A 26,767-nucleotide genomic window follows, 5' to 3' on the forward strand; every position below is an offset into this window, starting at 1 on the left:
TCTACAACTCATACAGAACACAGCAGCACAGATCCTCACAACACCAGTACAGAGAGCTCATATCACCCCGTTTACACACTGCACTGACTGCTTGGATCTTTTAGGAGAGATTTTAAAGCTCTGCAGCTGGTTTTTAAAGCTCTAAATGACCTTAAAGCTCCTGAATGTCTGTCTGTTTATGATCTTAGATCTGCAGATACTGACCTTCCACAAACACCTTCTGTAAAATACAGAAAATGTGGAGGGACTCTTTCTGTTATTCTGCTTCAAAACTGTGGAGCTCACTTTTAATAAACATCTGAAAACGCAGCTCTTTAACTCAGCGCTTCATTAAAACTCTACATCTCTTTAGTGTTTATCTCTTTAGTCTGATCTGTGTTTTTGTCTTTTATGATTCTAAATTAATACTCATAGTTTCATATGTCACTGTTAAGCTTTATCAGCTGACAGTTAAGCACTCTGAGCTGCCATTGACATGAAAAGTGCTTTACAAATAAAGATTACTATTATTATTGCTATTATTATTGCTATTATTATTTAGGTCTGCAACAAACGACTAATTTCATAGTCGAATAATCTATTGATTACTGAAATGAATAATCGATTATTTGGATTATGAATCACTACATTACCAGTTAACTTTTATGTCGTTTTAGCTTTTAAATTTAGCTTGAGGTTGTTTTATACATTTGCTAACTAACAATGAAGACAATAAAGATGAATAACATTCAAGAATTCACTGCTTTAATGAACTTTTCTAACACAAAAGATAAAAAAATAAAACTTCAATGCATTTTTTATCTGTCAAAATTTATAACCAAGGACGTGCCAAGTAGCAGCAATAAAATAACAAAGTAAATCAGTTTTTCTTTAATCAAACAAATAAAGAAATCTAAATTTAAATGTTAAATTTAAACTGCAGTCCGTGATCTGTTCATTCTGCTGTCTGTCTACACTTTGCTGCAACTAAATTTTACAATCACAGCTCTTTAGTAAAACGAAGGAAAGTCAGCATCTCTCCGTGCTCCCACATGGAGAATGTGCTCCCGTGCCAGCTAAGGTCGGCTTTACAAACAGCACAACTGACAACTTTTTTCTGAGTTTAGCTCCACACTTTTGAGGATTTTTTCTTGAAGCTGCCATCGTGCTGTTGTTAACTCTCCAGTGAGCGGTAATGTCAAAACGTTTCTAGTGAGCGTGAGAAAGACGCGTAATGACATCACCAACTAATCGACTACTAAATTAGTTGCCAACTAATTTGGTCGTCAATTTTAGTCCACTAAGTCGAATAATCATTGCACCCCTATTATTTTATTCTATTGACAGATAATTTGTTTTGTTTTGAAATGTGCATTTCCTGAATGAAATTCAGAATTGTAGCGCAGCTTAAATGGTTCCCACTTCCTGCTAGGTTCCTACGTGGTTGCTGTGGTATCCAAAGTGGTTGCTATGGTGTTGCTAGGTGTTTGATATTGTATCCCAGGTGGTTGCTAAGGGGTTGCTATGGTATCACAGGTAGGTGTTAAGGTGTTGCTAGATGGTTGCTATGGTATTCCAGGTGGTTGCTAGGGGACTGCTAGGTAGTTGTTATTGTAGCCCAGGCGGTTGCTAAGGTGTTGCTAGGTGGTTGCTATGGTATCTCATGTGGTTGCTAAGATGTTGCTAGGCAGTTGCCATGGTATCTCATGCCACTGCAAAATTGTTGCTAGGCAGTTGCCATGATGTTTAAGTCTTTCATAGGGAGTAGTAGCTACATGTTGCTGAAAATGAATAGGGGTCTATGAGAGGAAGGAGCGATGAAAAGCGACACATAGAGGATTGTGGGTCATTATGGCTGTTGATTAGAGCTTGAGGACCTGCCCTGCGTGAGTTCATGCAGTTCAGTTGCTGGAGATGGAACAGTGTTTATACCTGAAAAACTGCGGGGATGAGTTACAGTGAAAAAGTCCGGCAGAAAAAAATAATAATAAAAAAGAAGAAGTATAATATAAAGCGAAGAACAATATAGTATTGCAAAGCAATGCACAACCATAATAATGTTGTAATATTCTTATAACAATCACAAAATGAGAAATAATAGACATATTTCCTCAGCCTAAGAGGATCCCCCAAATGCAGTTTAAGGTGCATGTCATTAGGTTTGGGTAGCTGGGGTGTGATTTTTGTCCGAACTGTCGCTTTAAGAGTGTGCAAACATAAACGTGCACACTCAGCGTGTGAATGAGAGCGGTGGTCTTACCGTGATGGTGGGGATGGCGGTCACGAGTGAGTAGACGAGTACAGGTGGTGCTCTGCTGGAGTCCTCGGGGCCGGGGTACGGTTTGGAGAACGCTTTATCGTAGCAGAAGAACCCCTGGATGTGGACGGGGAACGTATCGGTGTACTCAAAATAATACGCCAACAGAACTGTCCCAGCCATGATCACCAACTGGAAATAAAACATCACCCAAACAGAGAGAGACACAGAGAGGATGTGAGGATAAACTGAGAGAGAGAGAGAGACAGAGAGAGAGAGAGAGAGAGAAAGAGATAGAGAGAGGATAAAAGAATCAGTGCTGTGAATGAATGGAGAGGAACAGTGTGGAAAAGGAAACAGAGCAAAAAATAGAAAGTAGATGCAAGCCCTTCAGCTGAGCGAGCAGAGAGAGAGAAAAAGAGAGAGAGAGAGAGAGAGAGAGAGAGAGAGAGAGAGAGAGAGAGAGTAAGAGGGAGGGAGAAAGAGAGGGGGGATGCAAACAGAAAAAATGAAATGCTCAGTGTTAGTGAAACTGAAAAAGGAGATGGGAATGAACAGGAGGAGAGAGAGAGAGACAGAGAGGGAGAATGAAGAGGGAGGAGAGGGGAGGGGAGGGGAAAGAAAGTGATAAAAGAAGGAGAAGGATCAAGAGCACAAGAACAAGCCTGGAAAAAGAGGAAAAGAGGACAGAGAGAGAGAAAAAGAAAGAGAGAGATGGACAGAGAGGGAGAGAGAAAGTTGAAGAGAGAAGAAAAAGAGAGTTGTAGCGAGAGATTAGCAGAGAGAAAGAGAGAGAGGAAAGAGAAGGAAAAAGAAAGAGATAGAGAGAGAGTAAGTAGAAGAGAGAGATAAAGACAGAGTAAGAGGGAAGAGAGAGGGATAAAGCAGAAGATCAAGAGTATGAGAACAAGGCTGGAAAGACAGGAAAAAAGGGAGAGAGGGAGAGCAGAAAGGAAAAAGTAAAACGTTTGGCAAGAATGGGAATGAACAGGAGGGGGGAAAGAGAGAAAGAGAGAAAATTAGGAGGGGGTAAAGGGGAAATCAGAGAGAGGGATGAAAGGAAGAGGAAGATCAAGAACACAAGAACAAGGCTATAGAGAGAGAGAGAGAGAGAGAGAGAGAGAGAGAGAGAGAACTGATTATACTGATCTTTCTCACTCTGTTGGAAATTAAAGGGGAAGTGTCTGACATTTATAATGAGTAATGAGCAAATACCCAAATATCTCAGAGCTCCTACAGACTCTCTGAGCAGCGTATGAGTAGCTGTATGTGGTGTGATGCTGGGACACACTGACTGTAGTTCAGATATGGAAGAGAAATCTGAATTTAATCACATGCTAATTTTATGCAGATATTTATTCTGCAGTGGGGGGACAGCGGAGTCAACAGTCCCTTTAACAGCGACAGCAGAGACAGCGGCGAGGTGGAGACACAAGCCTGAAAGAATATTTACCACCAATGAAAGATGAAAAATGTTTTTAAAAGCAGGCGGGCAAAAGTACAGGGTGTAATTAATTTGGCAGTCTTCTAGCAGATTTTTATTTGAAGCTCATTATGTTAATATGAGCTTTGCCCTGGTGGCTGCAGCTTAATCTTCTGCTCTCGTGGAGCTGCAGCGACTCGAGTAATCTTTTTATGTAAATTAAACTTAGAATAACAGCGTTTGCCCTCAGCTCAACTTTCATACGATAAAATAACAACTACAGAAACGCCTCCTAATCACCAAACCAGCTTAGTACACGACTGACTAAAACCCATCATCATTATCATCACCATCATCACTATTATCATTACCACAACCATCATCACTTCTATTATCATCACCACCATTACAATCATCATCACTACTATCATCATGACCACTATCACCGTCAACACCAATATCATCATTGCCACCATCACCACCATTGCATCAACATCACTATCACCACAATCACCATCAACATCATTATCATTACACCATCGCTATCATCACTACTATCATCATCACCATCATCACTACTATCATCATCACCACCATCACCATCAACACCACATCACCATCATCACCACATCACTATCAATACCATTATCACCACATCACTATCATTAACAACACCATTGTCATCACTACCACCATCACCGCCATTATCACCACCACCATCACCATCATCAACACCATGATCATCGCTACTACCATCATCACCACCCTCACCTCCTCACCATCAATACTATCATCACTACCATCACTACTATCACCACCATCACAACAGCATTATGATCATCACACGATCAATATCATCTTCATTATCACCATCATTATTTTCATTATCATCACCACCATCACCATCAACACCAGTATCATCACCACCATCATCAATCCCTACCATCGTCTCTATTATCATCATTACTATTACTACCATTATAATAATCATCACTGTCCCCATCACTCTCAGAATCACATCACATCCCCATAATCTTTATCATATCATCACCGTCCCCATCATCACTATCCCTAACACCATTATCACCACTGCCACCATCGCCATTATCACAATGACCATGACCATCACCATCATCATTGCATCATCATTACCCACAACATTATCACTACTATTATCACCACAATCACTGACATCACTTTGACCATTGCATCATCACATCACCATCACAATCATCACCACTTTGCTTATAATCATTACTTCCATCATCATCACCACCACCAGCATCATCATCACCATCCTGATCATTACTAGTTTTGCCTTGGCAAACATTATCACCACCATTAGCACCTCACTACCACCATCATCATTACCCACAACATTATCACTACTATTATCACCACGTTACTATCATCACCTTCACCACTGCATCATCACATCACCATCACAATCATTACCAACACCATTGCATCACCAAATCACCATCATTATCGTCCTCATTATCATCATTCCCATCATGACCATCATTACCAACACCACAATGACTACCACCAAAATCACTGCCTTTTCACCATTATCACCACTTTGCTTATAATAATCACTTCCATCACCACCACCACCATCATCATCATCACCATCCTGATTATTACTAGTTTTACCTTAACAAAAATTATCACCACAATCACCACCATTAACACTTCACTACCACCACCATCATTACCATGACATCATCAAATCACTATCACCACCATCACAATCATCACCACCACCATTGCATCACCACATTACCATTATTATTGTCCTCATCATCATCATCAGCCCCTTCATGACCATCACCAACATTATCACCACCATGACTACCACCACCAACACTGCTATCACCACTGTCACCACTGTGCTTATCATCATCTCTACAATCAAAATCATCACTGCTATCAAAATCCTAATCACCACCTTTACCTTCACCACTATTATGACCATCACCACCATTACCACTATCACTATCACCACCATCATTACCATGACCACTATAAATCTCACTATTGTAACATCACATCACTATCGCCACCATCACAAACATTACAGCCATACACCACATCACCATTATTATTGTCCTTCTCATTATTGTCATCATTGTTCTCATCATCACTATCATCACCAACACCATCACGATCATGACTACCACCATCATCACTGCTATCTCACCATCATCAACGCTGTGTTTATCATCATCACTACAATCACCACCACCATCATCACCATCATCATTATGCTGATGAACACCACCCTTACCTTGACCAAAATTATCGCCACCATCACCACCACTATCAGGATGATGCATGGCTTTGAAGGGATATTTGATTATGTCAAATGTTATAAATATGAATTATCTGCTATAATGTTAGCATTGCTATCTAGCATTAGCTATAGTGATGTATGATGAGAAATAAAATGAGCTGGTTTTAAGGAAAGTCTGAATTTCTCTCTGAGTTAAACCAGACAGAGAGAGAGAGAGACAGACAGACAGAAAAGAGAGAGAGAGCAGAGACAGAGGGAGAGAGAAATAGAGAGGGGGAGGGAGGTGGAGAGAAAGAGAAGAGAGAGAGTGGGGGAAAAAAGAGAGGGAGAGAAGAAAGAGACAGAGAGGGGGAGAGAGAAAGAGAAAGAGGGAGCAAGGTGGAGAGACAGAGTGTAGAAAGAGAGAGGGGAGAAAGAGAGGGAGATACAGAGAAGAGAGAGAGGGAGAGAAAGAGAGAAGAGAGAAAGAGAGAAAGAGAGTGAAGGACTCTATGTATCTGCCGACTCCACTTATAATCATCTCAGCTCAGAGACGGGGGTCAGTGTGAGGTCAGAAAGCTTCAGGCAGAAAACACCACTTACTGACAGAAACATTAAAGAGCCCATTTGCTACATTTCTTCATGTGTTATTTCCCGGTTAAATTTATACTTTATGTGATTTTATGTACCGAAAATATTATAATAATTAATTTCAACCTTTCCAACCAGTCCAGGCTGAAACGCTGCGTATAACCTCAGCATGCATAGGTAGAGCTAAACTGCTGTAGGGTAAATGGGTGGGGCTAAACTGCTGTAGGCTAAATGGCTGGAGCTAAACTGCTGTAGGCTGAATGGGTGGGGCTAAACTGCTGTGGGCTGAATGGGTGGAGCTAAACTGTAGGCTGAGTGGGTGGGGCTAAACTGCTGAAGTCTGAATGTTCAGGGCTAAATTGCAGTAGACTGAATGGATGGAGCTTAACTGCTGTAGGTTGAATAGGTAGGGCTAAACTGTTGTAGGCTGAAAGGGGCGGGGCTAAACTATTGTAAGCTGTATGGGCGGGACTGTTTTTTGCAGTTTTAACTGGGGTGTGAATAGTACATTTTCAATGTTTGAACACTACATCACACTAAAAGCTTCTGTATAGTAATAATAACAATAACAATAATAATAATAATATTGTATAGCATCTTTTATACATAATGCAGCTGAAAGTGCTTCACTGCAGGTGACAAAACGATAATAAAATATGTAAATGTCCATAAAAAATTCACATAACAAGCACATCAAGAACAGGTGAAATAAAATTGAAAGAGACAAAAGGAATAAAATAAGCAATAATCGTAATAATAGTAAAGCCTTCTGTAAACTGTGTCTCATCTCTGTGAGTGTTGGTAGATGTTGGCGTTCCTCTCTGTCAATCTACTGCACTCTGATTGGTCAGACAGAATGAATGGTGTGTTGCTGCCCTCTGCTGGTTATTCTCAGTACTGCAGACTGATTAAACATGCATTTACATTTTAATCACAAATACATTTTGCCTTGCGATCAAATTGCTGCTGTTTTATTTCACTGATGTGTGTGCTTGAAGTATATTAACCTAAAAATGCTTCAATTTCAGCTAATCTTTAATCAATTTTGATCATTTATCTGTTGATGAGTGAACATCAGGGGTACAGATCTCTCATTGGAATATGATTCTTTGGGAAATGATTCAGTCATGAAACCTCAAAGATTCGGTTAGGTTATTTGACTTGTAATTTATCGAGCTTTATGTATACATGTAATTTTAAAAATAGGCATACTTTGTTAAATACATATTCCATGTAAACACTGATGTGATGATATTTTTTCACTCCTGATAAACATAAACATGAGGGGGCTCCATAATTACAGAGTCGTTTGTGAGCTGAATTATTTATTGTTGTTTTCATGGTCCGAGTTTTCATGAATTTGCAGTGTCACAGTCAAGGATTTCAGAATAAAACACAATACATAAAACATGAGACTTCTGTGCTTTTCCATTTCAGTCCTGGGGCGTCACTAGAGGTTTACAGATGGGGGGCTAACCCTGCACTAGCGGGCTCTGGGGGCAAGGAGATTTTTTTTTTTTGGTCATCAACTACTTATTGCATTTCACAACAGGGGTGGGGGAAGGTAGGGGGGGTGATAATGTTAGGTGTACACACAGATCAAATACATGACAAACACAGGACAAAACAAACAGCCTGACTGTAATGTCCTGTCTGGTCCTGTCTTTCTCTTTCTGCTTCAGTCTATGTTTTCTTGTTCCATGTGCTTATGTCTATGCTAGCCATGTGCTTTGGTTGTTGTTTTGGTCTTTGGCTCCTCCTCGGTCCTGCCTTCTTGTTATCTGTATCACCTGTCTGTTGTCTGTAGCCCTCTCATTAGTCCCAGGTGTTTCTGTTTGGTTCCATGTGTATTTGAACCCCTGCTTGTGTGCTTTGTGTTTGGTGTTTTGTTCTCTCAGGCCCTGATTTGGTTTGCTCTCATTTGTTTACTAGTTTTCTTCATGTCCCTTTCTCTTTGGTTTTCTTCTTGTTTCAGTATTTTGTTCGGTAGAATCATATAAGTTCTCCCAGTTGCTAATTTTTGATTGCTTTAAGCTGTAAGATTCAATTTGAACAATATTTTGAGAAGTAGATATTCAAATTTTAAAGCTGAAACTTGTGGGGCAATTTTTGGTACCAATTTAAAATAAGACTATCCTTAGAAGGGTGTGAATGGTTTAAAATGAGTTTGTTCATGGTTATTACTTAGGTCATAAACACTTCATTAATAATTAATAAGCTGTTATATCACATTAATAAAGAGGGCAAACATGAGCTGTTCTATCTGATGAATATGAATGTGTGATGAAGCTGACAGGTTTAGTGCTGACTGATGAAGATGACAAATTAATATCAGTAAACATCAAAATCTGAGCTTTAACAGTGTAAATGAATGAGGGTTCAGTATTAGTCAAACAGCAGGTCACTGTGGCCCTTGTTATGTGTTGTAAATGCTTATAATCAAAAAATGTCAATGTGGTCAATTTGGCACACAGTAGACCTGTCTCTCTGTAGTATCTATTAAGCACAGACAGGGGCGCATTTAACCAACTTCAGGGGGCTACAGGAGGTCTTGGGCCCAATAGTTGTAGTTACACACACCTCCAGCACTGCAATTTATCATCTCTCCAGTACTACACAAACATATACGAAACTAAAGCAGGTTCTCTGTCGTATTTTTCATTCCACCTTCAATGGTGCCACAATAGCATTCAAACACCTGCACCATTTAAGGTGGAACAGAAAATTTCACTATGAAGCCTCACCAAAAAAAAAAGGTTTTACACCTGTCTTGTTTGGTCTGGGCCATCAGACTTTTCAGTTTGGTCTGAACCAAAACAGCAGGTGTGACAGATGCCTTGGACTATAGTCTGGACCAAAGAACCAGAATTTGGTCCATCTAAAAGAGGTGCTCTCAGTCTGGATCAACCTGAACCATGGTTCAGATCATTTGCAGGGTGAAAACACTTTGTTAGATGGACTTTCAGACTGATTACAGGAAGTTGAGAACTATAGAGCAGAGTGCTTGTGTGCGCCAGTGGTTTGACGTGTTGGTTACATGTGTTTATCATCCTCTCTTGCCTCATTATAGCACTATGACACACTCGGTTTCATGTAAATTAGCAAAAAATAAAGTCAAATGATGAGTAGCAAATCATATTGCATGACACCATCAGTCAAATCACCCCGCTTAAAATTTCAGCACCCACAGCTAAAACATCTTCCTGTGTCCCTGCTATGAAGTGAACTTTCTTCAAATTCAGCTAGCTAGCTAATGTGAGCATTAGCCTAACCACTTTTCTTTACCTGATGTAAACCAAGTAAAAATCAGATAACCAGCTATACTGACACAAATCCATGTGTAGTTGGGTGTCCTCACTCTGTAACTATGGCTGAGCAATATGACAATATATATGTTGTTATTGTAATAAATTATGTTACAATACTATACAATATGCTTTTCTGAACATATTGTGAATATCGTCAGTGCTTGTAGACACTGATCAACTGCATGTTTCATTATAAAGAGAGTATTTAGTGCCAAATACTGAATAAAAATCACTGTGTTCACAGTTTCTGATAGTATTTTTTAAAATGTAGCACTACTGGCTGTTTTGTCTCCGTTCCAATTAATATGACATATTGTGCACCATGAAAATTTCTTAAGGTATCACAATATCATATTTTTGCCATATCACCCACTTCTTTCTGTAACTACATATTCTTTCACATATCAGGGGTGTCAAACTCAACCACCAAAAGGGCTGTATTAAAAAATCTCAACAAATCCATGAGCCAAACAACGCCTATGTTTTTACTCCTTTTTTAATGAATTTTCTGTTGTAACCCAATCTGGCCATTGTTTATTCAAAATATGCAAAAACGTCAGCAGTAAAATACAGGCACTTGTAGTAGACCATGAAATATTACATGAGTACTTGAAATATTGAAAATTAAAATGTCCCCAGGAACTTGGCCTTTTAAACCTGTTTATCTGCTTGAACAAGACACCTGGCATCCTTTCTTTGCTGCAAGTTCATTAATACTTGGGCTCAATTTTTGAGCTGCTGAGCGATTGTTAGGTGTAAATGAAGCTAGTGCGTTTGGTGATATGACTGAGTGGTATTGTGTACAATTGTGTAAAATTGAGGTGTAACCGCTGTCGCATAGGCTGTAGTTGGGCAGTAGCAGTGCATGCTGGGGACTGTAGTGCAGTGCATTGTGAAACAGGCCAATATTGATAGAAAATTAAAAATACTTTTGCGGGCCAGATAGGATAGGGCCTTGTGTTTGACACATGGGCTGTTCATTATAAGTTTTGAATGAGGTCTAATGTTTAAAGTTTTATCCGAAATCCTTTGCAGAATTTTGCAGAATGAGAGCCCCGCCCACAGGTCTGATATGATTGGTTTACACCTTACGAGGTCTGATATGAATGGCTTGCAACTTACAATGTCCGATATGATTGGCTTACAACTTACATGGTCTGATATGATTGGCTTATATCTAACAAGGTCTGATATGTTTGGCTAACAACTTACGAGGTCTGATATGAATGGCTTATATCTAATGAGGTCTGATATGTTTGGCTAACAACTTTCGAGGTATGATATGATTGGCTTACATCTTACAAGGTCTGATATGATTGACTAACAACTTACATAGTCTTACAATTGGCTTACAACTTGCAAGGTCTGATATGATTGGCTAACAACTTATGAGGTCTGATATAAATGGCTAACAACTTATGAGATCTGATATGATTGGCTAACAACTTAGGAGGTCTGATATGATTGGCTTACAACTTACAAGGTCAGATATGCTTGGCTTACAACTTTCGAGGTATGATATGTTTGGCTAACAACTTACAAAGTCTGATATAATTGGCTTACATCTTACGAGGTCTGATATGATTGGCTTACAACTTACAAGGTCTGTTGCGATTGGCTCACAACTTACAAGGTCTGATATGATTGGCTAATAACTTACGACGTCTGTTACAATTGGTTTACATCTTACAAGGTCAGTTATGATTGGCTTACATCTTACAAGGTCTGATATGATTGGCTTACAACTTACAAGGTCTGTTACGATTGGCTTACAACTTACAAGGTCTGATATGATTGGCTAATAACTTACGACGTCTGTTACAATTGGTTTACATCTTACAAGGTGTGTTATGATTGGTTTACATCTTACAAGGTCTGATATGATTGGCTAACAACTTACGAGGTCTGTTACAATTGGCTTTCCACTTACAAGGTCTGATATGATTGGCTTACAACTTACGAGGCCTGATATGATTGGCTTACAACTTATGAGGTCTGATCTGATTGGCTTATAACTTACGAGGTCTGATATGATTGGCTTACAACTTACATGGTCTGATATGATTAGCTAACAACTTACGACGTGCATTATGATTGGCTAACAACTGAAGTCCCCCTAAAGCTGGTCTAGCGATGCTCATGTTTTAGTCTTTAACATTTAGTTCCTAATTCTCCTTTATTTAATTCTGTTGTGTTTACCTGTGACAGCTGCACCATTTAAGGTGGAACAGAAAATTCAAACACGAAGCCATTTTAGCGTCAGAGTTTCAGTGCTGAGAGACACTGGATGTTCTGAGAAGTTCTACTGCAGTTTTTTTTGCGGGCTGTATCATCAGTGCTTCGTGAATAAGGACAAGGTTTCCTTTAGTAGGACACTGGGGGCTATTCTTAGACTGACCGCATCAGGTGGATACTATAGAGCACACAATGTAGAGAGAGAGAGAGAGAGAGAGAGAGAGAGAGAGAGAGAGAGAGAGAGAGAGAAAGAGAGAGGTTACAGAAGGACAGGACTATGGTGTGAAAGTGGATCAACCGGTATGTCTCTACAGAGGCCTGTCCACACACACACACACAAACACACACACACACACCTGGCTGCCTCTAAAATACACACCACCACAGAAGAAGAAGAAATCACACATGGGCCTCAACAGCTAAATCTAATATCAGCTGTGTGAGTGCTGAGTGGGTCACTCACTTTCAGTTTCTTAAAGAATCTGCAGACACACCTTCAAAGTTCAGTCTTATGGCTCATTTTTGCTCAATGTTAAACACAGATTAGGACGGATGGATGTGGATGAAGCTGTACTACTGGAAGCCATTGGGGGGCAGAGTAGCCAGTAGTTCCAGTGAGACATGATGTCAGTTTCTCTCATTAATAATATTACTGTAAAGACTTCTCTGTCCACATGTCACAAAGTATTTAATAACCTCACAGACACCACAGACTACAGCGCTGCCTCTTTCGTAGTTGGAACATTAGCTGTGTTCCAAAGCCCAAAGCCTAGACTGCAGCTGAGGTAGTGCAGGTCCTTGACAGTCCTATGAAGATTCCTCCTTAGTAGCCTATACAAATGTAACAGTCGTAACGAGGCTGCGTTGTGACGTCACCAGAAGTTCCTGCCTCTTGCAATTGTGGGATGAAACGTGTGAGGGAACTGGTGAGAGAAAATTGAGCCCATTACATTGAGTTTATTGCTATGGTAGTTAATACTCCAACAAGCTTATGTAGTATGATAAACTACATATATACGAATACATTTGATTAAAATACGATATATGGACGAATGCTTGAATTAATTAATCATTTTACACTTATAATGTAATGAACATGAATTCAAGGACGTGAACAACTTACATTTTAAACCAAGCTCTGCTCCAATGGGACAGTTTCTCACCACTTTTTCGTGGTGCTGGTTTTTTTTTCTTGGTGTTGTTAGTGCGCTGAGAACTGTGGGTAAGCAAAGGCCTGGAAGGACACATCAGTTGTGTCCTCAAAATCACTCACTGCATTTCTAGGCTGTATATGAAGGGTCCTTCACTTTGGAATGGCCTTCTATGACGTAGTGGCTGAGAAATGAAGCCTACTTCGGCTGCAGCCTAGGCTTTGGAACGCAGCTATTATTACGGCCTCCTCCACTGTCACAATGTTTGTTGTTGAAACTTTTGACTTTGCACTGCCCTCTAGTGGATGTACTGCTTAACATACATGCCAACGTAAAGGACACATTGAAGTATGTGGGCAGTGACGGTTACATTGTTTGAAATGGACGTGTTCTTTTTTGTACATAAAGAGTAAACATGAGCCTTTAGAAGCTGTTTCACCATTTTCTGATGTAATCTCAAACTCATTCAGTGATGATAAGGTCTGGATTTTGGGGTGGTCAGTCCATTGCATGTTCACATGGCTTTGATTAGCATAAAAATACTCAAAAGGCCATGTCATAAAGTGCCAGCGCAGTAGATTACAGCAAACGCAGGAGGGTGTGGACAAGAACCACAAGCCAGCCCAAAGTATGTGGGTGTGGGGGGGGCATGGCGTGTAACTGAGGCGAGCAGGTGTGGACAAGGATCACACTAGATTGCACTCCAATCGCCCTCAAAGTTCCCGGCATAGTGAACTGCACAGTGTAGTCAGACATTTTAAGAGTGATTCCAAACCACAGAGAGTGAAACAGTTCTGCTGAAGGGAACTGCAAACTGCACAGAGAGTGAACAACAGTTCATCACTTCATAGGAACCTGCAGGAAAGTTCCCATCAGTCATTGCAGGTCTTTAGAAGATGCCTGTTTGATTATGATGCTGCAGGATGTTCAGAATGAAGGTATTAATCAACTGCAGTTCTTTTAACTGTTATTCTGTACTCGAGTGTGTAGGGAATATAATAGCACTGCTTGGGGACCCTGTGGAATGGAATACAGCTTAGATTTTGTGGGCGCAGGTGGACGTGATTAATGGTTGAATCAGGTGTGGGCATTAATAATCAGGCCCATGCAGACCTGTAGTCAGAATTGTTCACAGTTGTGGTGATAGGAACCAGACGTCCACCTCTAAAAGCTCCCTCACAGAAAGTTATTACATGAAAAAAACATTGTTTTATGATAAACGTAAAATCTATTCATGAGGTAGAGGTACATGTAGGGTGTTGTAGCAGTTTCCAAGAAGATTTCTTTCTCCATATTTACTACTTTAACATTATCAATATTACATAGCTTATAAAAACTTTTGTAGGTGCACTGGTCATTGTAGATAATACTAAGAAGACGTCTGGTTCCTATCACCACCACTGTGAACAATTCTGACTCAGTAAGTTTCTCTATAATGAAGCGTTTCACACCAAACCACTCTGAACAACTCTGTTTACATCTGAACCACTTAATTATGTGCAAATGTACACAAAATCAAGGGAATTCTTCTTTAACATCACTATGTGAAACCAAGGCCGAATCTTTGGAGTCAACTCTTCGCTCCTTAATGAATCAGAGATTCGACGATTTTGGATGGACTCCAGCGTGTGGCCACCAGAAGTGAGCTGCTCAGGTGCGAGTGGACCATCTGAGAGAAGCTCTCCAATCACTTTCATTCATTTCACTTCAGTCCAATAATAAAGGCACATCTGAGCCGTTTAGATCACCTCACTGCCCTGTCCTCTTCCACAAAGACTGGACTGTTTGTCTTCTGATCCACAAGCCTGACCATCACTTCAAAGCTTCAAAATAAAAGCTTTTTTTATGTGATAAAGCTACTACACCCACACTGCACTGTGATGGCTGAAGTAGAAGCTCCTCAATAATATAAAAAACAAAGCGGGTTCACTGTATAATAATAATAATAATAATAATAATAATAATAAGCAAGAAGTCACAATTCATAGCTAAAGACACTTTTATAAATTTGTTATATCATTTATAACTTTGTTTTGTCATGAATTTGCCATTTTCAATTAAATTAAATGTAATTATTTATTCATGAATCGATGCATTTAATTTGATTTAGGTGTTATTTTGAGTGTATACTACTACTACTACTACTACTAATAATAATAATAATGACAATAGATGTAATGCTATTATATTATTATTATTTTTATTATAATACATGTTGATTTGAGGCTGTTTTCACTATGGTGTCTTTCTCTTGCTATGCGGTTCTGTTCTGTAATGTTACAGTATATTTAACACCATTAAATAATGAAGCAGGAAGTAGTAACTAAACTTCTAACTACCTTCTAACTGAAACAGCAGGAGTCTAGTTTATATACACTGTCAGTGATGGACGCAGTGCAGTCTGCAGGCTGGAGAGTGAACTGAAGACAACCACAGCATTCACACACACACACACACACACACACGCACACACACACACACACACACACACATTCACTATAAATAACTGAGGAAATGAATAAGAAATCACCTACAGGGAGAAAATAGCGCAGGCCGAACCGCAAATCAATTGTGCATGAGAGTCAAAATCATACGAGTGGCACAAATCAGGACGAACACACCTCACTGAGCAGCTGCAGCTCCTGAGAGGAAGGAACATTCACATATCACAAAGTGAATATCAGTTAAAGCATGAAAACGGTTAACCTGTTCACTGTCGACCCCTTTTCTGCCTGTAATGGAATACCCACAGTAAAGGCGGTGCTGTTCACACATACTTTGTTCTACAGTCATGATCTTGGTCTCATTTGAAAGAAAACACTCTCAACAGTCAGAATAACTGTCTGAATAACTGAAACGGAGTAACAGAGTCAAGAATGGAGGAGTTTATTTCTTTCTGACTCATAGATCTCCAAACTGAGCTCTGATTTTGGCCTGATTTTAGCTCATGGATCGCAGAGTGCATTTTTCGCATCAGCGATCTGAGTGGCGACCTTCAAACTGGTAAACCAATCATAAAAAGGCTGAAGTCAGGTCTATTATGGCTGCTGATTGTGATACACACAGACCATAACATGTTCTCTATTTTTGAGGTGTTGAATGTGAAAGTAACAGACAACTGGGTTTGTAAAGAAAGATGTTAGCTAGCAGAGTTTGAACCCAGTGAAGCACAGGGTCAACACACAGACTGATCCTGTTCACCAGTCGTGGTATTAGCATGACAAGAGAGCTAGTTTCAGTCAGTGGCCTAACTGCATTTCATCAGCTGCATTTTTTTGCATCACCACTTTTGTAGCTGTTCTGGTTGTTGCTGCTGTGAATAACATGCATAAAATGGTTTGTGGGAATCAAATCCTTAGATTTCAAGCTTTCTAATGGTGTATTGCAGCATCACTGCTGGACAATTTGATGTGTAAAAATGATATATAAAAAAATGGAAATGGAGGTGTGTTGGTACCACTAGAGTGATCTCAAAAATGTAAAAGAAAATTACTTTACACCCACCATGCTTTGCACAACCTTTAACCCTAAGACCTGAGTCTGTAGTCATCTCTTTGTATCAAAAAATTAACGAGAAAATAACATCATCGTTGCTGTCATATAAGTTTCACACAATCCTTTTGTATACCAAACTGGTTCAGTATTACTCAATAAAATGTTGTTGCATTTACGTAAAATTACTGCTTTGGAAATGTGATGTTTTGTTCCAGCAGTGATGATATGCTGGTTGCTCTGTTGCCTTAATAAACTGTAAATGCTCTGATCTAATCAGACTGGTGGGCTCCACAGTGGAGGAGTGCATTCCTGCACAGAGCAACGATCAGGCTGCTGCTTTCTCCTTGTGTTAATGAGGGCGTGTTCAGAAAAGCCGGAGCTTCTCTGATTTTGGCTGGATTACAGTGCCGAGGGAAGAGAGAGAGAGAGAGAGAGAGAGAGAGATAGAGAGAGAGAGAGACAGAGAGCGAGAGCAGATTAGAGCTCCAGTAAAGCCCTGAGAGCAGAAGAGAAACTCAGAGACAGATTTCACACATATTCACTGTGCAGATAACATCCAGCCTTCACTCTCCATCGCTCATCACTCCCCCTCGCTCTCTCTCTCAGCGCTGAGATCTATACAAGCCGTAATGAGGAGAGAGCAGAACGAGAGAGCTTTTATCAACATATCCCATAATGAGATGCAAAAGAGGAACAAAGGAAGGAGCGCCGCAGGGAACGCTGCATTAAGAGGAGCACGAGGAGGAGGAGGAGCAAGAAAGAGCTCGGAATAGAATTACTATAAACAGCCTGTTTTCCATGCAACATACCTGATATCACCACCATCGCTAACATAACAAACATCACTAACCTCACAAACACCACTAACATCTCCATCATCACTAACATAACAAACATCACTAACATCACCATCATCACTAACACTACAAACAATCTAACATCACCATCATCATTTACATCACCACCATCACTAACATTACAAATGTCACTAATATCACCATCATCGCTTACATCACCAGCATCACCAAAATCACCACCATCACTAAAATCACCATCATCATCACCAACACCGCCAACTTTATCAACATCACTAACATCACCATCATCACTAATATTACAAACATCACTAGCATTACCAAAATACCTAACATGACCATCATCACTAACATTACAAATATCACTAACTTCACCATCATCACTAACATTACAAACATCACTATCGTCACCTTCATTACTAACATTACAAACATTACTATCATCACCATCGTCGCTAACATTACAAACATTAATAACATCATCATCACTAACATCATCACCACTAACATTACCTTTATCACTAACATTACCATCTAACTACTAACATCACTGACAACTGTAACATCACATCACTATCACATCACCATTAACATGACTAACATCACCAATATTACCTTTATGAAAGTCACTATCATCTATAACATTACCATCATCATTAACATCACCATCATCACTATCACCAACACCATCACCAACAACACTAACCTCATAAGCATCACTAACATCATCATGACCAATGTCATCATTAACATCACCATCAGTTTCCCACACCATCACTATCGCCAACATCAAGACAACTAACATCATCATCCTTTACAACATCATCATAATCATCGCTATCACCAACATGACCAATAGTGCTCACATCAATAACATCAATAATATCACTAACATCAGTAACATTATCAGCGTCATGATCATTACATCACCACTAACAATGCTAACATTGCTGCTCTCATCACAAACATCACCAAAATCACATCATCATCATTACTAACATTATCATTACTGACATAATCTGCTAACATTTCTGGCTTCGTTAGTGTTTTGTAAGCACTGAGGGCTCATCGAGTTCAACATTAACATAAATATCTCTCTGTCTGAGTTTAGTGCTCAGAGCCAGAGATTAACTTTACTAAAGTCTGTAACAGTGTAAATGCCCATCACAGCTGCACTGATACTAACATTTGGAAGTCAGTCCTAAAGCCTGTGCTGAAATCAAAGCTAGTGGAGATGTTAGCAAGGCCGCTGCTGTTCTGGGTCAGAGCCTCCTGCCCTCAGGGCCTGTTCCCCGCATGGCAGGCAATCAGAGAGTAAACGCACTAACGTAGCGCAGAGATTAATTAGAGAGCTTAATTAAAAGCACTTCTGAGGCGGTCCTCTGAGTCACTGAGGGATTAGAGAGAGAGAGAGAGAGAGAGAGAGATGACAGAGAGGAGGTGCAGAGGTAGAGAACTGAGTGAGTTATATCATTTATAATGGAACAGAAATACGCTGTGACCGACATGCAGATACATCAACACAGTAAGTGTAACGATATGATTGCAACAGCATGTCAGACAAACAGACACAGCGGGAAGACACCGTTTAGAGTGAGATGCCATTACATCTACAAAAACAAATAATGCTGCTGTTTGTGTTCAAAATGCAGGTCATGAATTGGAGGTGATGCACATTACAGGCTGTACAACATAGCGTGTCGTGCCTCATTTGTATACAGTTATATTTGATACTGTTAGAGATTAATTAGAACAATAAATAATAGAAATACAGTTTTTTACAAGCATTTCTCCACTATATCACCAACATGTTGGTGATGTTAGAGATGGTGATGTTAGTGACGTTGGTGATGGCAATGTTAATGATGTTGATGGTGATGTTAGTGATGTTGGTGATGGTAATCTTAGCGATGACGGTAATGTTAGTGACATTGGTGTAGACATTAGTGATGTGGGTGCTTTGGTGATGATGTTAGTGATATAGGTGATGATGTTAGTAATCATCACCATGACAGGCACCATCATGATGACAAGCACAATCATTACCAACATTGCTAGCATCACTATCATGATCTACAGCAGAATCATCACAAATGTAATGTAAAGAAATTACCATCATCACTAAACATTACCATCACCAACATCACTAACATCACCTTCAACATCATTAACATTGACATCACCAACATCACTAACATCACCATCTCTAACATCACCAACATCTTTAACATCACTATCACTAACAAAGCCAACCCATTATTACTAACATAACCATCACTTACCTCACCTTTATTACCAACATCATCATTACTAATGAGTAATAAGCAGTAAAAGGACAGAAATACAGTTTTTATAATGCATTTTCATGAGCTGTTATGGTCTGATGGAGGTGTTTGAGTGGTTGGTGGTTGGAAACGCTGAGCTCACTGTACGGCCCTAAACTCACCTCCACTAACAGAAAGCAAGGAACGATGTATCTGCTCTTCTTCAGCACTCCTCTTCCTACCACCATTCTTCTGTCCATCCCTCTCCTCTGTCAGGGTTTCACAGACACTGTGCAAAAACAGAAACAAGCCAGCTAATTTAACATTCTTTACTAAACCATAAGATGTATAGAATTATTATTGTTTTTTACCAATACTATTCAAACCCAATTGCATGATTACATAACTAATTACATAGTTAGCTGCATAAATGACATTTACATTTTCAGCACATTTTCAAATGTAGAGAAGAAAGAGTGAAGGTTATAGCTGGACGAGGGGTGGGAGATTGAGAGAGAGAGAGAGAGAGAGACAGAGAGAGAGAGAGAGAGAGAGAGAGAGAGAGAGAGAGAGAGAGAGAGAGAGAGAGATGATTAAGGCATGAGGCAGTAAAAAAGCCTGTAGCTGTCATTATCTATGCTCAGCAGCCCCTGATGGACAAAACAGAGAACAAGCTTTAAGATCAGTCTGAACTGAAGCTCCATTAGAGAATCTCTTAGAGCATCTCAGTAATGTCTTACAGGTTTGTCAGCACTGGAGGGCGCTCAAGAGAGAGTCTAATATGAATGGGTCCCTACTGAACTTTTGTACAAAATTACAATTTGTAAATGTTTAATCAACCAATCAACACTCAGTAGCAGTAATGCTAACCAATCAGTGACCAGTAGCAGTAACGCTAACCAATCAGTGATCAGTAGCATTAATGTTAACCAATTAGCACTCCATAGCAGTAATGCTAACCAATTAGCACTCAGTAGCAGCAATGCTAACCAATCAGTGCTCAGAAGCAGTAATGCTAACCAATCAGCACTCAGCAGCAGTAATGCCAACCAATCAGCACTCAGTAGCAGTAATGCCAACCAATCAGCGCTGAGTATCAGTAATGCTAACCAATCAGCACTCAGTAGCAGTAATGCTAACCAATTAGCGCTCCGTAGCAGTAATGCTAACCAATCAGCACTCAGTAGCAGTAATGCTAACCAATCAGTGCTCAGAAGCAGTAATGCTAACCAATTAGCACTCCATAGCAATAATACTAACAAATCAGCGCTCAGTAGCAGTAATGCTAACCAATCAGCTCGCCGTAGCAGTAATGTTAACCAATCAGTGCTCAGAAGCAGTAATGCTAACCAATCAGCACTCAGTAGCAGTTATGCTAACCCTTTTTATCCAGTGCTGTTGCCAAGATAAAGGACAGTGCTAACAGCCAAACTATGCTTAGTTAACTAGCACTAACACTGCTATCTCAGCTAAAGACAGCTTTAGCTAATATTAGCTAGCACTTACATTCCTCAAGGTTGCTATTTACAGAATAATTTGCACTCTGATAAAGTAATCACACATGGTAACATTAGCTAAAAGTATATGTAGTATGTAGTTGATGAAGGTCGCTCCTCGTCATATGGCTGCGATAAAAAATAAAACTCATCTCAAAGCAAGGTGACATTTTTTACTTTTACTATTAAATGTCAAACATGTTTTATTGTTCAAATAACACAAGACCAAAGGTATTTACCCTACCACCAACTTGTGACAGCTTTTGTATTTGTGACTATAAATTACATGCTGTAGATATGAATAATATGAACCAAAAGCTTTTTTATGATGTTTGATCTTTTGGGAATAACAATAAATGATTGAATCATGAATAGTACTGTAATTATCTATTTATCGTCATTTCTGGTCAGAGTATTGCCCTGAGATTTGCTATGCAAATGTGGGGCCTTTTGTATGTTCATTTTTATCCCAACGTCCCACAGCTTTCTCAGCTCAGTCTGGAATCATCTATTAGAATCAAATTATAATTAGATATTTTACATTTTACATTCAAATCAAAACCCTCGTAATTTTTCGTATTTTCAAACAAATTATAACCCTGTTTCCAAAAAAGTTGGGACAAAACAGAATGCAATGATGTGCAAATCATTTAAGTCCTACATTTGATTGAAAATAGTACAAAGGCAACATTTCAAACATTGAAACGGGCAGCCAGTATTGGTTTGAGGCCTTGTTCCTTGCACACAGACATTTCTCTGGATTCTCTGAATCTTTTAATGACATTATGTACTGTTGATGATGAGTTCCCAACTTTTTAGGGAACATGGTTAATTTGTGTTTCTTTCACTCAGTTATTCTCCTCTTCAGTCGTATCCAGTTCCCACCTGTTAGGTAGGTCTATGTTACAAAGCTGGGAGGATGAAGGCTAGAATATGCCTCCAGCATATGTGAAGCTCCACCATATCTTTACAAACTGCACAAACACAGGCTGTGTTGGAAATATCCTACTACACACTGCTCACGTACTGATTCTGCCCAGAAGCAGTGAGCAGTGTGCAGTGTGTGACCAACATTGCCTTCTCAAGTACGCCAAAGAGACCCGGATGGTGTTCTGCTCCGGCCAGAGCTGTCTCCGTGACATACTGCATCCCAAAACTGAAGACACACATCAGTTCCCTCTGCTGGTCTTGAGGTGGTTTGCTTACTTAACTTTAGTTAACTTTCTGCACAACATGGATAAAACAGTAACTCAGCTGAACAATCTGTTCATTATCAGCTTTCCAGGCTCCCGTTTGGAGTCATACTGAGTATCATTCAGACGAGCTCATATTACCAACTACAAGTGTAATGAAAATTAAATCACTCGCAAATGGAGGAAACCAGGTGTGTTTGGAAACCACACTTTACCATAGGTTTACCACACTGACCAAACATGACATTTTATTTACGGCCTTGGAGATGAGTAGAAAACCCCATCCTGCCCTCTGTCACAGAATGTGGTGTATTTTAAAAGTCACACAGCCTCATCTCTACACCAAAATATAAACATGCTGAAAAGCGGCTAGTAACAGTTGCTAAGCAGTGATTGGAGGGCTGAGAAAAATGGGGCGGGTCTTGAGATGGTCTGATTGCCTCAGTGCCTGATGTTGGCAGGCTAGTCCCGCCCCTTTTCTGTAGTACAGAACACAGATTGTGTCGTGTACTGGATACAGTGCTGTACACCACTGATGAAGTAAACATGCAGTAAACAGTATACAGAGATGCAGTACTCAGTATGCTTTTTTGAATGTCATTGGAGCTCAACAGACTTGGAGAAGAACACTAACTGCTAATTCTGTTAGGTCAACTAATAGATGCCCATGTTGGCTAGCATCACACTGAACGATGAGGGGAGAAGGAGGACCATCTTCCCCACCCAGTGAAAGAGAGAGGACAGTCATGATCTCTTAGATGCCTGGTTATCTGCTCTTCATATAACGTGATTCTCATATGTTTCATATCAAAATGCCCTGTTATCTTCATCACTACTTTCCAAACTGCTGCAGTAACTTCAGCAGCTGTAAACTCTCTGCACGCCGTTTCCCATGTGTCTCCAATGTGGACCGAATGAAGAATGAAGTTTCCGGCGTGATGGGAATCTATTATGTTTCTGTATCTTTGTGATAATCTAGCACAGAAATACAGTTCAAACATTTCCGAGTCTGTAGAGTCGCCCTTTCCATTCCATCTTATCACAAGATCGTATGTGACTCACATCCGGAGTTATGAGGCTATGAAGAGGGGCTGAGATACTAAGGACTGACCCATCACACCAGAAACCCTTCATTCTTCATTCAGTCCACATCGGAGACACATGTGAAATGGTGTGCAGAGAGTTTACAGCTGCTTAAGTTACTGCAGTGGTTTTGGAAAGTTGTGATGAAACATATGAGTATCATCTTATATGAAGAGCCTTTGAAGGAGAATTTAAGAACAAATTAGACCCCAGAGGGTTAATGACTTTGGGATACTCAGCAGTATTTGTTTGATACCCAAAAGTACTGCCCTAGTTATGGCGGCGATGACAGATCTGCAACGGAAGGGTTTTTTATTATTGAAAACAGTGAAATGTTTAAACGATCACCGTGAACGTGGAGGAATTCTAACAAACACACTGTTAACGTTACACTACGGAGAGGGAAAACTGGAAAAGAAAAACTTTTTAAGAAGATTCATAGAGGCTGTGTGTACTTTGAGTGAGTGCAGTGTTCGGGTTGGAGATGAAGATGAAGTTAAAGTGTCAGAGACAGACAGAGACGAACAGATACAGACAGAGACGGTTACTCTGCAGCTCTGCATCATTAAACACAATTACACTGAGGGATCACATTAGCCTGATAATGCAGTAATGTCAGAACACAGTCTTGCTAAGCCAGATGTGATATATGGGTACCACTAAGAGTGTACTCACACTAGGCCAGGAGTGTCCAAACTTTTTCAAAGAGGGCCATCATACCATGTCAAAATACCTGAGATATTATTCACAAAATGACACAAAATATTGAGTTTTTAAAATATCAGTGCATATAAGACTTTTTAATGGTGAACCCATTTCAAGCATCAAAACAATTCGTCTACATGAGTAAAGCTGTTTTCGCAAGAAATATTAGGAATTTCTAAAACTGAATTTTAATTTTTTAGCTTTAGGGCTAAATTATCTCTGTACACAGTGCTCCAGGCCAAAAGGGCCTCATTATAGAGAGAGCTGAGATTGTTCAGAACATTTTGATATATAATATGTGGGTATTGAGTTGTATGCAAGAGCCTTTAAAGGCGGAATTAAGAATATATGCAAAAATCCAGGACACACCCTCAGACCCCAGAGGGTTAAATACTGACAATATCTACAATACTCTCAGAAAGGATATTGTGACAGAATTTATCACAATAATGATGAAATATCATCACATTACCCACCCCTAAGTATGCCTTCTCTAAACCCCTCCCCCAAATTCCTGGAGTTCTTTAAAAAAATAATGTTTCTTACAAAAGCACATGAGCCAAACAGGTGGTTGTATTGCACTGCTCATATGTTAATTACAAAGTTGCGCCTCATCTGCATAGAGGTTCTTAATAGATACATTGCTAGTCTGGCCACGCCCCCCATCACAGAGCATCTCAGTAGATTGTGTTTATAATCAGGAAATCTGCCCAGTGTGCCTGTTACCTTTACAGAAAAATCACATGTCAAGTGTCTAGAAACTTAGTGATCAGATGTAAACACGTGAATAATCATGCAAATAAACATCACATGAATAATATGTGATCAAATGTGACGTGTCAGGCCCTGAAATGGCACATGATTGCATGTTTTCCCACATGTGATAGCAAGCTCTTCCACATGTGATTACACATTTTTCATGTCACATGCTCATAAAATGCAAAGGCAAGTCGTAAATTTTTCATGTGCCATCACATTTTTTATATATTTTTTCACGTGTGATCACAAATTTTTCACGTGATCATTTTTGCATGTGGTCACACACTTTTTTGCATGCAACTGCATATTTTTAACATGTGATATGATTTTCAAATGTGTGTGTGGAAGATAATGTGAGGTGTCTAAAACCACATGTGATTATTCACAGGTGAAGTGTGTGTTTTATCTGTTAGGATTAGCATTAGCATTAGCAAGGTTTTAGGAGAGTGATGAGTTACTGCAGCATTACAATATAAAACACACACACACACAGAGTATGTGGGTCAGAAACACACACACAGACACAGACACTGACACACACTTTAAGAACTAACGGACTCACTCACTCACACACACACACACACACACACACACACACTTTGAGAACCAACACACACACACACACACACACACACACACACACACACACACACATTCATGCTCAGCTTCACTTAGTGCACCAACACTCACACACACACACACAATCACATGTACACATTCATTCTCAGCTTCACTTAGTGCACCAACAGATTCACACACACACACGCAAACACACACACACACACACACACACACACACACACACACACACACATACACACACACACACACACACACACAAACACACACACTGATGTTTTTATGGCTCTAACCTGTTTCAATCACAGCTCACCATACACTATATAAACACTACAGAGAAAGAGAGAGAGAGAGAGAGAGAGAGAGAGAGAGAGAGCTCTTACCTTTGCTCGATCAGACGCTCTGACGAGAGTGCAGCTACATCACACACACTCTCACACGCACTCACACACACCTCCGGCAGAAACGAACAGCAGTTCAGCACTGAGAGTGCAGAACCCACACTCACTATACTCACTCTACCTCTGGCTCTCTCTCTCTCTCTCTATCTCCCTCTGCCCCTCTTGCTCTCTCCCTCCCCTCTCTCCTCCTCGCTCTACTCTCTCTCTTTCTCCCTCTGCCCTCTCTCTCTCTTTCTCTCTCTGTCTTCCCTCCCTATCTCTGTCTCCCTCTACTCTCACTCTCTCTGTTTTCTCTGTCTCTCTTTATCCCTCCCTCTGCACTCTCTCTCTCCCTCTGCTGGCTCTCTCTCTATCTGCTTCTCCTTATACTCTCTTTACTCTCTCTCTTTACTCTCTCCTATTGCTCTGTCCCTCTCTCTTATTCTCTTTCTCTGACAGCAGTGACATGCCTGTCCTCGGATCAGAGAGGCGTATAAACTGGAGGAGCAAAAAGAACTCATAGATTAGAGAGAGAGAGAGAGAGAGAGAGAGAATGTAACAGACATGACAGTATGATCTGGTGTACTGGGGTAAACACTGGAAATATTCAGCATGTCTATATCAGAGAGTGAAACAGACACATGGGTTAAAAACCTAAGAAGCAGAACCAGAACAAGGACATACTACTGGGGATAGTGACCAGGACAGAGATGGGGATAGATAAAAGTAGAACCAGTAACAAGAACAGAACTAGGGACAGCAGCAGCATCTGAAACAGG

The 26,767-nt window shown here is 40.0% G+C and overlaps 1 protein-coding gene across 1 annotated transcript in view; it reads right to left on the reverse strand.

Annotated features, from left to right (window-relative positions):
- plppr2b (phospholipid phosphatase related 2b) overlaps positions 1–26,188 on the reverse strand; it is a 42,300-nt gene extending 16,112 nt beyond the window's left edge. Inside the window, exons 1-3 of the mRNA XM_036570622.1 lie at positions 25,992–26,188; positions 19,976–20,082; positions 2,240–2,428 (exon numbers count right to left, since the gene is read on the reverse strand). Of these exons, the coding sequence (XP_036426515.1) occupies positions 2,240–2,428; positions 19,976–20,053 (267 nt within the window). The 5' untranslated portion in view covers positions 20,054–20,082; positions 25,992–26,188. The remainder of the gene's footprint in view (positions 1–2,239; positions 2,429–19,975; positions 20,083–25,991) is intronic.
- Between the last annotated feature and the right edge of the window lie 579 nt (positions 26,189–26,767).

This window comes from Colossoma macropomum, unplaced genomic scaffold (assembly GCF_904425465.1).
Source record: "Colossoma macropomum unplaced genomic scaffold, Colossoma_macropomum, whole genome shotgun sequence".
Classification (NCBI taxonomy): Eukaryota; Metazoa; Chordata; class Actinopteri; order Characiformes; family Serrasalmidae; genus Colossoma; species Colossoma macropomum.